The sequence below is a fragment of the Entelurus aequoreus genome, linkage group LG19 (genome assembly GCF_033978785.1).
Source record: "Entelurus aequoreus isolate RoL-2023_Sb linkage group LG19, RoL_Eaeq_v1.1, whole genome shotgun sequence".
Classification (NCBI taxonomy): Eukaryota; Metazoa; Chordata; class Actinopteri; order Syngnathiformes; family Syngnathidae; genus Entelurus; species Entelurus aequoreus.
Genome location: NC_084749.1, coordinates 43,879,835 through 43,896,710, shown reverse-complemented (window position 1 = coordinate 43,896,710; position 16,876 = coordinate 43,879,835). Strand labels below are relative to the sequence as shown.

At 37.3% G+C, this 16,876-nt stretch overlaps 1 protein-coding gene across 3 annotated transcripts in view; it reads right to left on the bottom strand.

The window, feature by feature from the left end:
* Positions 1-10,490: 10,490 nt before the first annotated feature.
* The window catches only part of hps3 (HPS3 biogenesis of lysosomal organelles complex 2 subunit 1), a 45,456-nt gene continuing 39,070 nt past the window's right edge, over positions 10,491-16,876 (bottom strand). For all 3 annotated transcript variants that reach the window (XM_062027594.1, XM_062027596.1, XM_062027595.1), the window contains 2 exons: positions 13,785-13,872; positions 10,491-11,155 (listed from right to left, as the gene is read on the bottom strand). In XM_062027594.1, the coding sequence (XP_061883578.1) occupies positions 11,028-11,155; positions 13,785-13,872 (216 nt within the window). In that variant the 3' untranslated portion in view covers positions 10,491-11,027. The remainder of the gene's footprint in view (positions 11,156-13,784; positions 13,873-16,876) is intronic.

Genomic DNA, 16,876 nt, shown 5'->3' with positions numbered 1-16,876 from the left:
GGGAATTAAATATTAATACATAATAATAATAAAAAATGTTTTAAATAAAAAAAAAGTACATTGTTATTGGTGACGAGGTTCAATTCGCACACTTCCGTACTTATTATTATCGTCTGAGCACATAAGTGCGTTCAAAGATATATAATAGTAATAAGAAAAGATGTCAACAGAAAAAGACGCGGGTAATTTCGTCATTTCAGGTGTCGTGCAAAATTCTATATACCTGAAATATTTTGTATCCGCGGGAGCGCGCGTTGGGGGCGGAGCTTTGTGCTTTTTTTTTTTTTTAAATTGTACAACAAACATACATTTATAATTCACTCAACAGTCAAGGCACTTTCAACAACAAGGAAAGAAAACAAAAGCAAATTCAGAGTATTAAATATTAATAAATAATTTTAAAAAAGAAAGAAAAAAGACAAAAAGGGCTACCAAAATGATTATTTTATTTTATTTTTATTTTAATAAATAATAATAAAAAAAACACAAATAAAATAAATTTAAAAAAGAAAAAAATTGCTACCTAAATCACAATCTAAGGGCTTTTGTACTCTTAATCATCCTCCAAGATTTGATTGATAATTGTAAACCACAGATTGGGAATTAAATATTAATACATAATAATAATAAAAAATGTTTTAAATTTTAAAAAAAGTACATTGTTATTGGTGACGAGGTTCAATCCGCACATTTCCCTACTTATTATTATCGTCTGAGCACATTAGTGCGTTCAAAGATATATAATAGTGATAAGAAAAGACGTGAACAGAAAAAGACGCGGGTAATTTCGTCATTTCCGGTGTCGTGTAAAATTCTGTATACCTGAAATATTTTGTATCCGCGGGAGCGCGCGTTGGGGGCGGAGCTTTGTGCTTTTTTTTTTGCTTTTTTTTTTAAATTGTACAACAAACATACATTTATAATTCACTCAACAGTCAAGGCACTTTCAACAACAAGGAAAGAAAACAAAAGCAAATTCAGAGAGTATTAAATATGAATAAATAATTTTAAAAAAGAAAGAAAAAAGACAAAAAGGGCTACCTAAATCATTATTTATTTTATTTTAATTGTAATAAATAATAATTAAAAAACAAAATAAAATTACAAAAAAAAAGACAAAAAGGGCTACCTAAATCACAATTTAAGGGCTTTTGTACTCTTAATCATCCTCCAAGATTTGATTGATAATTGTAAACCACATATTGGGAATTAAATATTAATACATATTAATAAAAAAAAATGTTTTAAATAAAAAAAAAGTACATTGTTATTGGTGACGAGGTTCAATCCGCACATTTCCCTACTTATTATTATCGTCTGAGCACATAAGTGCGTTCAAAGATATATAATAGTAATAAGAAAAGATGTGAACAGAAAAAGACGCGGGTAATTTCGTCATTTCCGGTGTCGTGCAAAATTCTATATACCTGAAATATTTTGTATCCGCGGGAGTGCGCATTGGCGGCGGAGCTTTGTGGGTTTTTTTTTTTTTTTTTTTAATTGTACAACAAACATACATATATAATTCACTCAACAGTCAAGGCACTTTCAACAACAAGGAAAGAAAACAAAAGCAAATTCAGAGTATTAAATATTAATAAATAATTTAAAAAAAGAAAGAAAAAAGACAAAAAGGGCTACCAAAATGATTATTTTATTTTATTTTTATTTTAATAAATAATAATAAAAAAACACACAAATAAAATAAATTTAAAAAAGAAAAAAATTGCTACCTAAATCACAATTTAAGGGCTTTTGTACTCTTAATCATCCTCCAAGATTTGATTGATAATTGTAAACCACAGATTGGGAATTAAATATTAATACATAATAATAATAAAAAAATGTTTTAAATAAAAAAAAAAAGTACATTGTTATTGGTGACGAGGTTCAATTCGCACATTTCCCTACTTATTATTATCATCTGAGCACATAAGTGCGTTCAAAGATATATAATAGTAATAAGAAAAGATGTCAACAGAAAAAGACGCGGGTAATTTCGTCATTTCCGGTGTCGTGTAAAATTCTGTATACCTGAAATATTTTGTATCCGCGGGAGCGCACGTTGGGGGCGGAGCTTTGTGTTTTTTTAAAAAATTGTACAACAAACATACATTTATAATTCACTCAACAGTCAAGGCACTTTCAACAACAAGGAAAGAAAACAAAAGCAAATACAGATAGGATATTAAATATTAATAAATAATAATAATAAAAAGAAAAAAGACAAAAAGTGCTACCTAAATCATTATTCTATTTCATTTAATTTGAATAAATAATTAAAAAAATAAAATATAATAAAATAAAAAGACAAAAAGGGCTATCTCAATCACTTTAAATGTTTTTAACAAAGATATCAATTTAAGGGCTTTTGTACTCTTAATCATCCTCCAAGATTTGATTGATAATTGTAACCCATTAAGCCAATTAGAAAAAGTAGGCCTTACTTTCATAAATCGACATTTATGTAGAATTTTTTTTGCCTGGAGCATAATAATGTTGACAAACATTTCTGTGTTACAGTCGTTCAAAGATATATAATAGTGATAAGAAAAGATGTGAACAGAAAAAGACGCGGGTAATTTCGTCATTTCCGGTGTCGTGCGAAATTCTGTATCCCTGAAATATTTTGTATCCGCGGTAGCGCGCATTGGGGGCGGAGCTTTGTGCCTTGTTTATTGTTTTATTTTATTTTCATTAAACAACAAACATACATTCATAATTCACTCAACAGATAATTTAATAATAATTCACAACAGTCAAGGCACTTTCAACAACAGGTAAAGAAAACAAAAGCAAATTCAGAGTATTAAATATTAATAAATAATTTTAAAAAAGAAAGAAAAAAGACAAAAAGGGCTACTAAAATGATTATTTTATTTTATTTTTATTTTAATAAATAATAATTAAAAAAAACACAAATAAAATAAATTAAAAAAAGAAAAAAATTGCTACCTAAATCACAATTTAAGGGCTTTTGTACTCTTAATCATCCTCCAAGATTTGATTGATAATTGTAAACCACAGATTGGGAATTAAATATTAATACATAATAATAATAAAAAATGTTTTAAATTAAAAAAAAAGTACATTGTTATTGGTGACGAGGTTCAATTCGCACACAAATACAGAGTATTAAATATATTTCTTTACATGGAATTGAGTCTACTCTGTAGTGTTTGTTCCCATTTTATTGGTGTTATTTTATAATCCATCAGAAGATGAAATAAATAACTAGAAGAGGCAATTCCTGAAGGAAATGCGTGTGAATGCTCCAGTGCTGAAGTTGAACTGAAATGCTGACAGAATGTAGTATGAATGTAGAAATGGTTTGAATGTGGAAATTGTTTAAACGCTGAAATGGTTTGAATGTTAAAGAGTTTGAATTTCCAGGAAAACCGGAATTTGGTTTGGAACTTGGGAAGGTGTTAGTTTGAATGTCCAGGATGAGTGGAAAGTGTTGATGTTGGAATGGTTTGAATAGGTTGAAAAATGTGGGAATTGTGCAACTTGGAAAAATGTCCCATTCATTTCAATGGGAACTTCCTGGAAATTTGGGAAATTTTGGGAAAAGCGGGATTTTTGGAAAATGATTAGGAGCATGAATGTCATTAATGAGCTGAATTGGTCGGTGTTAGAATTGTTTAAATCGGGCAAGAAATGTTGAAGTAGTAAATGGTATTAGGGAATTTCGGGAAAATCGGGAATTTTTTTGAACTTGGAAAAAGGGTTCCAAGGATTTTCCAGAATTCCTACTTTTCCCAAGCCCTATTTCCAGCCTTTTTTCTGGCGACTACTCCTCCCACATTTTTCAACCCACTTCAACCGTTCCACCGTCAAATCATTCTTCTTAATTAGGACAAAAAACTAAGTTGTTTTTTGAACTGGAACAATTCCCGGTTTTCCCAAAATTCCGTAATACCATTTGTCAATTCAACATATTACTACTTGAACATTTCTCCAACCATTTGAAAAAATTCAACCCCAACCATTTCAACATTCAAGTTTGTTACCATTTTTTTATTTTTAATTCCCGCTTTTCCCGAAATTCCCAATTTTTTTCTGAAATTCCCATTGAAATGAATGGGACATTCTTCAAAGTTCAAAATTCCCAAATACCATTTACTACTTCAACATTTCTTGCCCGATTTAAACAATTCTAACACCAACCAATTCAGCTAATTTAGGACAATCATGATCCTAATGATTTTCCAAAAATCACACTTTTCCCCAAAATTCCCTAATTTCCAGGAAGTTCCCAAGTTGCACAATTCCCACATTTTTCAACCCATTCAAAAAATTCCACCTTTAATACATTCCACCATTCTGGAAATTCAAACTACCCTTTTTCCAATTTCCAAAAAATTCCCGATTTTCCCGAAGTTCCCTAATACCATTTAATACTTCAACATTTCTTGCCCGATTTAAACAATTCTAACACCAACCAATTCAGCTAATTTAGGACAATCATGATCCTAATGATTTTCCAAAAATCACACTTTTCCCCAAAATTCCCTAATTTCCAGGAAGTTCCCAAGTTGCACAATTCCAACATTCTTCAACCCATTCAAAAAATTCCACCTTTAGTACATTCCACCATTCTGGAAATTCAAACTACCCTTTTTCCAATTTCCAAAAAATTCCAGATTTTCCCGAAGTTCCCTAATACCATTTAATACTTCAACATTTCTTGCCCGATTTAAACAATTCTAACACCAACCAATTCAGCTAATTTAGGACAATCATGCTTCTAATCATTTTCCAAAAATCCCGCTTTTCCCCAAATTCCCTAATTTCCAGGAAGTTCCCATTAAAATGAATGGGACATTTTTCCAAGTTGCACAATTCCCACAGTTTTCAACCTATTCAAACCATTCCAACATCAACACATTCCACTCATCCTGGACATTCAAACTAACACTTTCCCAAGTTCCAAACCAAATTCCCGGATTTCCAATAATTCCTTTTTTTTTTTTGCATTTTCCCTATTCAAAATGAATTGGCCATTTTTCAAACTTCCACAATTCCCACATTCTTCAACCCATTCAAACAATTCCACCTATAAAACATTCCACCATTCTGGAAATTCAAACTACCCTTTTCCAAGTTAAAAAAAAAAATTCCCGAAATTCCCTAATACCATTTACTACTTCAACATTTCTTGCCCGATTTAAACAATTCTAACACCAACCAATTCAGCTCATTTAGGACAATCATGATCCTAATGATTTTCCAAAAATCCCGCTTTTCCCCAAATTCCCTAATTTCCAGAAAGTTCCCATTGAAATGAATTGGACATTTTTCCAAGTTGCACAATTCCCACATTGTTCAAACCATTCCACCTTTAATACAATCCACCATTCTGGAAATTCAAATTACCCTTTTTTCCAAGTTCCAAAAAAATTCTAGATTTTCCTGAAATTTCCTAATACCATTTACTACTTCAACATTTCTTGCCCGATTTAAACAATTTCAACACCAACCAATTCAGCTCATTTAGGACAATCACGCTCCTAATAATTTTCCAAAAGTCCCGCTTTTCCCCAAATTCCCAGGAAGTTCTCAAGATGCACAATTCCCAAATTCTTCAACCCATTCAAAAAAGTCCACCTTTAATGCATTCCACCATTCTGGAAATTCAAACTACCCTTTTTCCAATTTCCAAAAAATTCCTGATTTTCCTGAAATTCCCTTATACCATTTACCAGTTCAACATTTCTTGCCCGATTTAAACAATTCTAACACCAACCAATTCAGCTAATTTAGGACAATCATGCTCCTAATCATTTTCCAAAAATCCTGCTTTTCCCCAAATTCCCTAATTTCCAGGAAGTTCTCATTGAAATGAATGGGACATTTTTCCAAGTTGCACAATTCCCACACTTTTCAACCTATTCAAACCATTCCAACATTAACACATTCCACTCATCCTGGACATGCAAACTAACACTTTCCCAAGTTCCAAACCAAATTCCGGTTTTCCTGGAAATTCAAACTCTTCAACATTCAAACCATTCCAACATTCAAACTACATTCTGTCAGCATTTCTCTTCAACTTGAGCATTGGAGCATTCAGACGCAATTCCTTCAGGAATTGCATCTTCTAGTATTTATTAAAATACATAAAAGACAGGTATGGAGGGCCAAATAAAATAATTAAATTGCTTGAATGTGTCATATTTAATTATAATTGAAATTAAATATATGTATTAATACATGTGTCATTAATTTATTTAAAGTGAAATGGTATTTGATTATTTAATTCTAAATGTAATTGTATTTAATTGACACATTTAACTTAACACATGTGATATTGTTTAAAGATGTAGTTATTTATTTTGTCCCATTTGGCCCTTGTCAGCACTTCATGAAATGTATTTGATGTGTCAAACTCATCCATCAAAGTCAGTGAGCAGAGCTGACAGCTGATTGGTTACAATGATTGGACTCGATCCGAGTTAGCCCCGCCCAATAAATATTGATGGGTGAGTTTGACAGATACAATAAATTCATGAAGCTTTAAATAATAACTTAAATGTGTCAACAATTAATTAATTAAATGAAGAAATAAAACATTAAATCAACAATTCAATGATTAGTTAAATGTCAGTTTACATTAACATTTATGAATGTATTTCCAATTGTAATGAATTAATGTCACATTTAAGTAATTTTTAAAAATATGTACTTATTTATTTCATTTTGTCTCATTTGACCCTCCATATACAGGTCCCTCAATGGTGTGTTTATGAAATATGATAATAAAAAAACACAGGAGCCAAGATAAGAGTCAGTAATAGTGATCCATTAGTAATCATGTTTACTTTGGGGATATATGCAGTCAAAAAATGTGTTTATTATAAGCAGGAATAGTCTAATTCCATATGCTGTATGGGTACGATACTGAACAGTTCTAACTTACACTATATTGCCAAAAGTATTCGGCCACTGTTAGAGTAATTATGTATATATTATCACACAACTCTTATGCTTAAGGGCCGTTGCTATAGTTATTATCAATTGTGCTGAAGTTGTTATTTTTCTATCTGTGCAAAGCCAGTCTCGTATCAGTTTGTTTCCAGAATCGGCCTGCTGACTGCCAAGGCCGAAAATCGAGTGCCGTGACGCAGACAGAGTAATATCACAAGTATCAACACATTTGCATTTCATTAATAGTCATATATTGTGTCTAACTGGAGCTGTCGAGATTACCCCCCTTCCCTCAGGGACAGCTTCAGTGATGTAACCAGGGACCTCCCAAATAAATAGAGGAAGCACGTGGGCTGGACTTTAGAGCGTAGTTTGGATCTGTAACTAGAGTACAGCCCAAAAAAACGTCTTTCCTCAATTGAGCAAAATGTAACTCTGTCTCTGCATGATTCCTTGCTTCTCGTCTGTTTAATAGACGCCATCAGTGTTTGAAGCGGTGTGGGGTTGTTTTTCTTAGTTCTAGTGAAAGGAACTTTGAATGCTCCAGGATACACAATTCCTTGCTCCCAACTTGTGGGAACAGTTTCCTCTTCCAACATGACTGTGCACCAGTGCACAAAGCAAGGTCCATAAAGACATGGATGACAGAGTCTGGTGTGGATGAACTTGACTGGCCTGCACAGAGTCCTGACCTGAACCTGATTAGAACACCTTTGGGATGAATTAAAACGGAGACTGAGAGACAGGTCATCTCAACCGACCTCACCAATGCGCTTTTGGAAGAATGGTGGAAAATTCCTATAAACACACTCCGCAACCTTGTGGACAGCCTTCCCAGAAGAGTTGAAGCTGTAATAGCTGCAAAAGGTGGACCCACATCATATTGAACCCTATGGGTTAGGAATGGGATGGCACTTCAAGTTCATATGTGAGTCAAGGCAGGTGGCCAAATACTTTTGGCAATATCGTGTATATTAATGTATATATATGTATAGATATATACACATATACATATAAAAACATGTAATATTTGAAAGTTTCAGTTGATGCAAAATTGTCACTGTGAGAGGTACATCCGTCACAAGTTGGATCATGGAAGCAGCTTGAGCGATGTGACCCCGAGATGTAGCAGACATAGAGTAAAAATGGTATGTTTGAAGATTACAAAAGAAAATGCATTCACGAGGAAGTGGGAGAAAAAGCCACGAGGAAGGAAAAAGAACAACAAGTGAAAACGTGATTGGACCAGACAAGGAACGTGTCTTTTAAATAGAAAATAGTCAGAGCAACACGATGCATAACAAGGAAGTGCAGATGACAATGATGTTCTCTGGAAGACAGCGCCGGACTAAATAGCAGACTGTTTGGCAACCAGGTGCAGATGTGTCCCAGTTGCCGTAAGTCCAAAACAGTCACAAGGGCGTGACAATATCATCATGCACAAGAACTTAACTTTCATTTATAAATCGTAAATCAATATTTAAAAACAAAAAAGACGAAGACACTTGGTTACTGTACATAGCGTACCGCCTTTTTTGTTTTGGTTCACAGCTATATTGTTAAGTTATGCTTACTGAAGGACATTACACGTATTTCCTGTTCATACCTTTTACAAACCCCGTTTCCATATGAGTTGGGAAATTGTGTTAGATGTAAATATGAACGGAATACAATGATTTGCAAATCATTTTCAACCCATATTCAGTTGAATATGCTACAAAGACAACATATTTGATGTTCAAACTGATAAACATTTTTTTTTTTTGCAAATAATCATTAACTTTAGAATTTGATGCCAGCAACACGTGACAAAGAAGTTGGGAAAGGTGGCAATAAATACTGATAAAGTTGAGGAATGCTCATCAAACACTTATTTGGAACATCCCACAGGTGAACAGGCAAATTGGGAACAGGTGGGTGCCATGATTGGGTATAAAAGTAGATTCCATGAAATGCTCAGTCATTCACAAACAAGGATGGGGCGAGGGTCACCACTTTGTCAACAAATGTGTGAGCAAATTGTTGAACAGTTTAAGAAAAACCTTTCTCAAGCAGCTATTGCAAGGAATTTAGGGATTTCACCATCTACGCTCCGTAATATCATCAAAGGGTTCAGAGAATCTGGAGAAATCACTGCACGTAAGCAGCTAAGCCCGTGACCTTCCATCCCTCAGGCTGTACTGCATCAACAAGCCACATCAGTGTGTAAAGGATATCACCACATGGGCTCAGGAACACTTCAGAAACCCACTGTCAGTAACTACAGTTGGTCGCTACATCTGTAAGTGCAAGTTAAAACTCTCCTATGCAAGGCGAAAACCGTTTATCAACAACACCCAGAAACGCCGTCGGCTTCGCTGGGCCTGAGCTCATCTAAGATGGACTGATGCAAAGTGGAAAAGTGTTCTGACGAGTCCACATTTCAAATTGTTTTTGGAAACTGTGGACGTCGTGTCCTCCGGACCAAAGAGGAAAAGAAGTATCCGGATTGTTATAGGTGAAAGTTGAAAAGCCAGCATCTGTGATGGTATGGGGGTGTATTAGTGCCCAAGACATGGGTAACTTACACATCTGTGAAGGCGCCATTAATGCTGAAAGGTACATACAGGTTTTGGAGCAACATATGTTGCCATCCAAGCAACGTTACCATGGACGCCCCTGCTTATTTCAGCAAGACAATTAGGGCTATATAAATAAACATTGATTGATTGGGGCAGCACGGTGGCAGAGGGGTTAGTGCGTCTGCCTCACAATACGAAGGTCCTCGGGATCTTTCTGTGTGGAGTTTGCATGTTCTCCCCGTGACTGCGTGGGTTCCCTCCGGGTACTCCGGCTTCCTCCCACCTCCAAAAACATGCACCTGGGGATAGGTTGATTGGCAACACTAAATTGGCCCTAGTGTGTGAATGTGAGTGTGAATGTTGTCTGTCTATCTGTGTTGGCCCTGCGATGAGGTGGCGACTTGTCCAGGGTGTACCCCGCCTTCCGCCCGATTGTAGCTGAGATAGGCTCCAGCGCCCCCCGTGACCCCGAAGGGAATAAGCGGTAGAAAATGGATGGATGGATGGATGGATGATTGATTGATTGATGAATCCACGTGTTACATCAACGTGGCTTCATAATAAAAGAGTGCGGGTACTAGACTGGCCTGCCTGTAGTCCAGACCTGTCTCCCATTGAAAATGTGTGGCGCATTATGAAGCCTAAAATAGCAGAAGGGAGACCCCCGGACTGTTGAACAACTTAAGCTGTACATCAAGCAAGAATGGGAAAGAATTCCACCTGAGAAGCTTAAAAAATGTGTCTCCTCAGTTCCCAAACGTTTACTGAGTGTTGTTAAAAGGAAAGGCCATGTAACACAGTGGTGAACATGCCCTTTCCCAACTACTTTGGCACGTGTTGCAGCCATGAAATTCTAAGTTAATTATTATTTGCAAAAAAGTTTGAGTTTGAACATCAAATATGTTGTCTTTGTAGTGCATTCAATTGAATATGGGTTGAAAAGGATTTGCAAATCATTCTATTCTGTTTATATTTACATCTAACACAATTTCCCAACTCATATGGAAACAGGGTTTGTAAATAGATGAATATGTATTTATATATACGTATGTATATGTATGTATGTATGTGATACTGAATATATATATATATATATACAGTACAGGCCAAAAGTTTGGACACACCTTCTCATTCGATGGGTTTTCTTTATTTTCATGACTATTTACATTGTAGATTGTCACTGAAGGCATCAAAACTATGAATGAACACATGTGGAGTTATGTACTTAGCAAAAACAGGTGAAATAACGGAAAACATGTTTTATATTCGTGTTTCTTCAAAATAGCCACCCCTTTGCTCTGATTACTGTTTTGCACACTCTTGGCATTCTCTCCATGAGCTTCAAGAGGTAGTCACCTGAAAGGGTTTTCACTTCACAGGTGTCATAGTTTTGATGCCTTCAGTGACAATCTACAATGTAAATAGTCATGAAAATAAACAAAACACACTGAAATGAAATGGTGTGTCCAAACTTGAATTGGTAACGTGTGTGTGTGTGTGCGTGCGTGTGTGTGTGTGTACGCATTAGTGTGAACGTTAGGCCAGGAGGTGTCTCTGGCTGCAGGTCAACAAGTGAGGTAAAAAGTACGAGGCTGTGCCGTCATCAGGTACCAGCTCCAAGAACTCTGCAGGACTTGTCTCCATGGCAACCACAACCAGCGTCTCTGTTGGTAAGACAATACAATTCAAGACCAAACAAGAGAAATCTATTATTTGAAGTTCTTTTAGTTGCAGGTCATTAGGTGCAATTAGTGCACTGAAGGCAACTGTCCCTGAATACAAGAAGATACGTTGTAGATCAATAATCAATAGATGGGGTGGTTACCTTGTAAAAGTATCTCTTATTTTATTAACCAAGTACACTGTGTTATTTGTCACTTTGGATCTATGAAGGGAAATAAATGCTGATTCTACACCTTACCTTGAAGGTGAACTGCAATTTTTTGGGAATTATGCCTGTCGTTCACAATCCTTATAAGAGACTAGAACGTCGTTTTTTTTTAACGATTTTAAAGATGATAAAAAACACTTGGTAGTCATCGTTGTAGCCTTCAAAGCCCTCTAAAACAAATTCCATCAACATTTTTTTATACACCCTGCAAATATGACATCACATGGACAAAGATGAGTTCTGTGGTCAGATGAAACAAAAATGGAGCTGTTTGGCCACAATACCCAGCAATATGTTTGGAGGAGAATAGGTGAGGCCTTTAATCCCAGGAACACCAAACCTACCGTCAAGCATGGTGGTGGTAGTATTATGCGCTGGGCCTGTTTTGCTGTCAATGGAACTGGTGCTTTACAGAGAGTAAATGGGACAATGAAAAAGGAGGATTACCTCCAAATTCTTCAGGACAACCTAAAATCATCAGCCCGGAGGTTGGGTCTTGGGCGCAGTTGGGTGTTCCAACAGGACAATGACCCCAAACACACGTCAAAAGTGGTAAAAAAAATGGCTAAATCAGGCTAGAACTAAGGTTTTAGAATGGCCTTCCCAAAGCCCTGACTCAAACGTGTGGACAATGCTGAAGACACAAGTCCATGTCAGAAAACCAACAAATTTAGCTGAACTGCACCAATTTTGTCAAGAGGAGTGGTCAAAAATTCCATCAGAAGCTTGTGGATGGCTACCAAAAGCGCCTTATTGCAGTGAAACTTGCCAACTTAGAATTTAATGGCAGCAATACATTGCAAAAAAGCTGGCACAGGGGAATTTTTACCACTGTGTTACATGGCCTTTCCTTTTAACAACACTCAGTAAATGTTTGGGAACTGAGGAGACACATTTTTGAAGCTTCTCAGGTGGAATTCTTTCCCATTCTTGCTTGATGTACAGCTTAAGTTGTTCAACAGTCCGGGGGTCTCCCTTGTGCTATTTTAGGCTTCATAATGCGCCACACATTTTCAATGGGAGACAGGTCTGGACTACAGACAGGCCAGTCTAGTACCCGCACTCTTTTACTATGAAGCCACGCTGTTGTAACACGTGGCTTGGCATTGTCTTGCTGAAATAAGCAGGGGCGTCCATGGTAACGTTGCTTGGATGGCAACATATGTTACTCCAAAACCTGTATGTACCTTTCAGCATTAATGGTGCCTTCACAGATGTGTAAGTTCCCCATGTCTTGGGCACTAATACACCCCCATACCATCACACATGCTGGCTTTTCAACTTTGCGCCTAGAACAATCCGGATGGTTCTTTTCCTCTTTGGTCCGGAGGACACGACGTCCACAGTGTCCGAAAACAATTTGAAATGTGGACTCATCAGACCACAGAACACTTTTCCACTTTGTATCAGTCCATCTTAGATGAGCTCGGGCCTAGCGTTTCTGGGTGTTGTTGATAAATGGCTTTGGCTTTGCATAGTAGAGTTTTAACTTGCACTTACAGATGTAGCGATGAACTGTAGTTACTGACAGTGGTGATATCCTCTATTACATTTGAAATGTGGAAGTGTTTGATGAGCATTCCTCAACTTTCTCAGTCTTTTTTGCTAATTGTGCCAGCTTTTTTGAAACATGTTGCAGGCACCAAATTCCAAATGAGCTAATATTTGCAAAAAATAACAACGTTTTCCAGTTTGAACGTTAAGTATCTTGTCTTTGCAGTCTATTCAATTGAATATAGGTTGAAAAGGATTTGCAAATCATTGTATTATGTTTTTATTTACGATTTACACAACGTGCCAACTTCACTGGTTTTAGGGTTTGTAGAAGCTAGCTTATCTCTTTCCGTAGTTAGCTTTTACAGCTAATACCATAGCATGGCGTGTTATTACGCTATAAAAATAGTTCCTCGGTGTTCGCTCTTACAATAACAATGTCGCTACAACCTGGTTATTATACAGGTTAGGGAACGTAAACACTCAGCATCAAGGGTTGGAATTGGGGGTTAAATCACCAAAAAATTATTCCCAGGCGCGGCCACCGCTGCTGCTCACTGCTCCCCTCACCTCCCAGGGGGTGAACAAGGGTGATGGGTCAAATGCAGAGAATAATTTCGCCACACCTAGTGTGTGTGTGACAATCATGGGTACTTTAACTTGAATAAATTGTGGTTAACGGTTTTTGAATGCATTTTGAAAGGTATTTAGAGGTAGAATGGATTGCTCCCATTAGCTGCATTGCTACCCACCAAGAACAAGCACATTTCTATATGTTAGAATGTGAAAAAAAAAAAAAAAAAGGTCTTCTTGTCTCTCATAAGGATTGTGAACGATAGGTAAAATTCCCCCCAAAAAAGTGCATTTTCCCTTTGTGAATATATTAAATGAAGTTTTAGCTATTATACCTTTGAGAGCAGCCAACAGGATGCTGTTGTCTGTTGCAGCTCTTGTCCGACTACACAGTTCTGGAAGCAGCTTCTGCCACCACAACGCCTGCAGAGATGAGTCAGACAGAAGAGAGCAGGTTTGCCAAGCATCAGGCATCATATTCAAAAAGACTTAAGGCTGTAATGCTGACAAAAGTGCATCAACAAAGTATTGAACAAAGGCCGTGAATACTTGTTTATGTACTGTATTTTCCGGATTATATGGCGCACTGCCTTTCTAAATCTTTTTTCATATATTAGGCGCACCGGATTATAGGGCGCATTAAAGGAGTCATATTATTGTTATTTTTTTCTAAAGGTAAAATACTTCCTTGTGGTCTACATAACATGTAATGGTGGTTCTTTGGTCAAAATGTTGCATAGATTATGTTTCACAGATCATCTTCAAGCCGCTTTCTGACAGTCTCTTCCGGATGCGCCATTTTGTGGGCGGTCTTATTTACGTGGCTCACCTTCGGCAGCGTCTTCTCCCCGTCATCTTTGTTGTAGCGGTGTAGCGTGCAAGGACGGGAGTGGAAGAAGTGTCAAAAGATGGAGCTAACTGTTTTAATGACATTCAGACTTTACTTCCATCAATAACGGAGCAGCATCTCCTCATCGGGAAACAACCACACCGGAAATGTGTCCCGTGAAAAACCGTCCGACCGGAACTCTAATAACTAAAGTTCCTTGGGTGAATAATGTAAAACTCACTACACCGGTATGTTTTAGCGCTTTCATGGCGAGTTTACTGACATATATAAGTAAGAACTTTACACTACTTTATATTAGAAATGGCAACATCGGAGGATGAATGTCACATAACAAGAAGATAGAGAAAAAGAAGAAGCTTATCAACTACGGTGTCGGCACGGACTACAAAGGCGGACGGACGCAATTTTTCAGGACTTATGTAGATCCCAAATACAGATCAGCAGGTACCAGAAGGTAAGAAAACTTGCTTTTGCATAATATTGCGAAACAAAACGCCAGGTAATATGTCTTACCTTATACACACACCATAATAATACTCGTATGTTTAATGCGCCGAGAATCCATCAAGCGGTGTGGCTTCATAGCTTACCAAAGTCGTACTAAAACATTTCAATAGATTTTTGAGCGCCGTGTGTAATGTTCTATATTTTCAATGGAACATTTAAAATGTTGGTGTTGTTTACTTGAGACATATTGCCATCTCAGTGGCCTAGTGGTTAGAGTGTCCGCCCTGAGATCGGTAGGTTGGAGTTCAAATCCCAGCCGAGTCATACCAAAGACTATAAAAATGGGACCCATAACCTCCCTGCTTGGCACTCAGCAACAAAGGGTTGGATTTGGGGGTTAAATCACCAAAATGATTCCCGGGCGCGGCGCCGCTGCTGCCCACTGCTCCCCAAGGGGATGGGACAAATGCAGAGGACAAATTTCACCACATCTAGTGTGTGTGTGACAATCATTGGTACTTTAATCTTGAATCTTTAATATTGCAGCCTACACTTATCTCTTATGATTAACTGCCATCTACTGGTCACACGTATCATTACACGATGTACCAAATAAAATAGCTTCGAGGTGGGTAAGCTCAACCAAACTCATTCCTTACATTAGGAGCACCGGGTTATAAGGCGCAGTGTCGAGTTTTGAGAACAAAAAACGATTTTAAGTGCGCCTTATAGTCCGGAAAATACGGTACATGCAATTTTTTATTATTTCGCAATATTGAATTTTTATTTTTTATATTGTCAATTCGGGATATTGTGTCTACAATTTGGAGGACAAACATCGATTGATTCAATTTTGCGCTGTGAATACTTTCCAGATGCACTGTTATCTGAGGTATACAGTATTTACAGTATATACAATACACAAAAGTACCTTGTTCGTAAAATATACGTCTATACCAGGGGTCGGCAACCTTTACCACTCAAAGAGCCATTTTGGCAAGTTTCACAAATTAAAGAAAATAATGGGAGCCACAAAAATTTTTTTTAAATTTAAAATGAAAAACACCGCAAACAAAGCTTAAATTGCTTTGTGCTATGTTAACTAGGGGTCTCAGACACACGCAACGGCACGCACCTTAATATGGAAATTTGATGTTAGTGCGGCCCGCGAGTTTTGAATGAATGGCACTTGATAGCGTCACACTTGCCAATCCTCTCATTATTTCCGGGAGAGTCCTGAATATCAGGGCGTGATGGCACTGCTTTTAGCGCCCTCTTCAGTCTGCCCAAACAGTGTACCTGCTCGACGAAATGTAGAATGCAGCTTCAGCTTGCTCACGTAAGTGACAGCAAGGCGTACTACTTCAACAGCCACACAGCTTACACTGACGGTAGCCGTACAAAAACAACTTTAACACTGTTACGTTACAAATATGCGCCACACTTTGAACCCACACCAAAAAAGAATGACAAACACATTTCTGGAGAACATCTGCACTGTAACACAATATAAACACAACACAACAAATACCCAGAATCCCATGCAGCCCTAACTCTTCCGCTCAACCAACGCACGGAGGGGGGAGGGTTGATGTGTGGGGGGGGTTTGGTGGTAGCGGCGGTGTATAATCTAGACCGGAAGAGTTAGGGCTGCATGGGATTCTGGGTATTGGTTGTGTTGTGTTACAGTACCGTCAGTGTAAGCTGTGTGGCTGATGAGTAAGTATGCTTTGCTGTCTCCTACGTGTGCAAGTAAAAGCTACATACAACATGTGGCCGGTCTGGCAAGCTGTTAGTAAATGCTATAGAGGACAATTACTGCAGTGCATTTAGGGCACGCCCTTTATTTAGTAATTAGAGTGAAAATAGGATTATAATTGCCCTTGGAGATTTCTTAGAGTGGCACTGATATCCACAAGTGTCCTGGGAAAATCGGGGGGTCGGCAAGTATGCAGCTGAGCCGCGTCAGAGTGGTCAAAGAGCCGCATGCGGCTCCGGAGCCGCGGGTTGCCGACCCCTGGTCTATACGCATGCTTGATTTGAGATATTTAAATATTTCCTGGATTTCAGTTTGTGCAGTGCTAGATTATCTAGACTAGAGATGTCCGATAATGGCTTTTTTGCCGATAT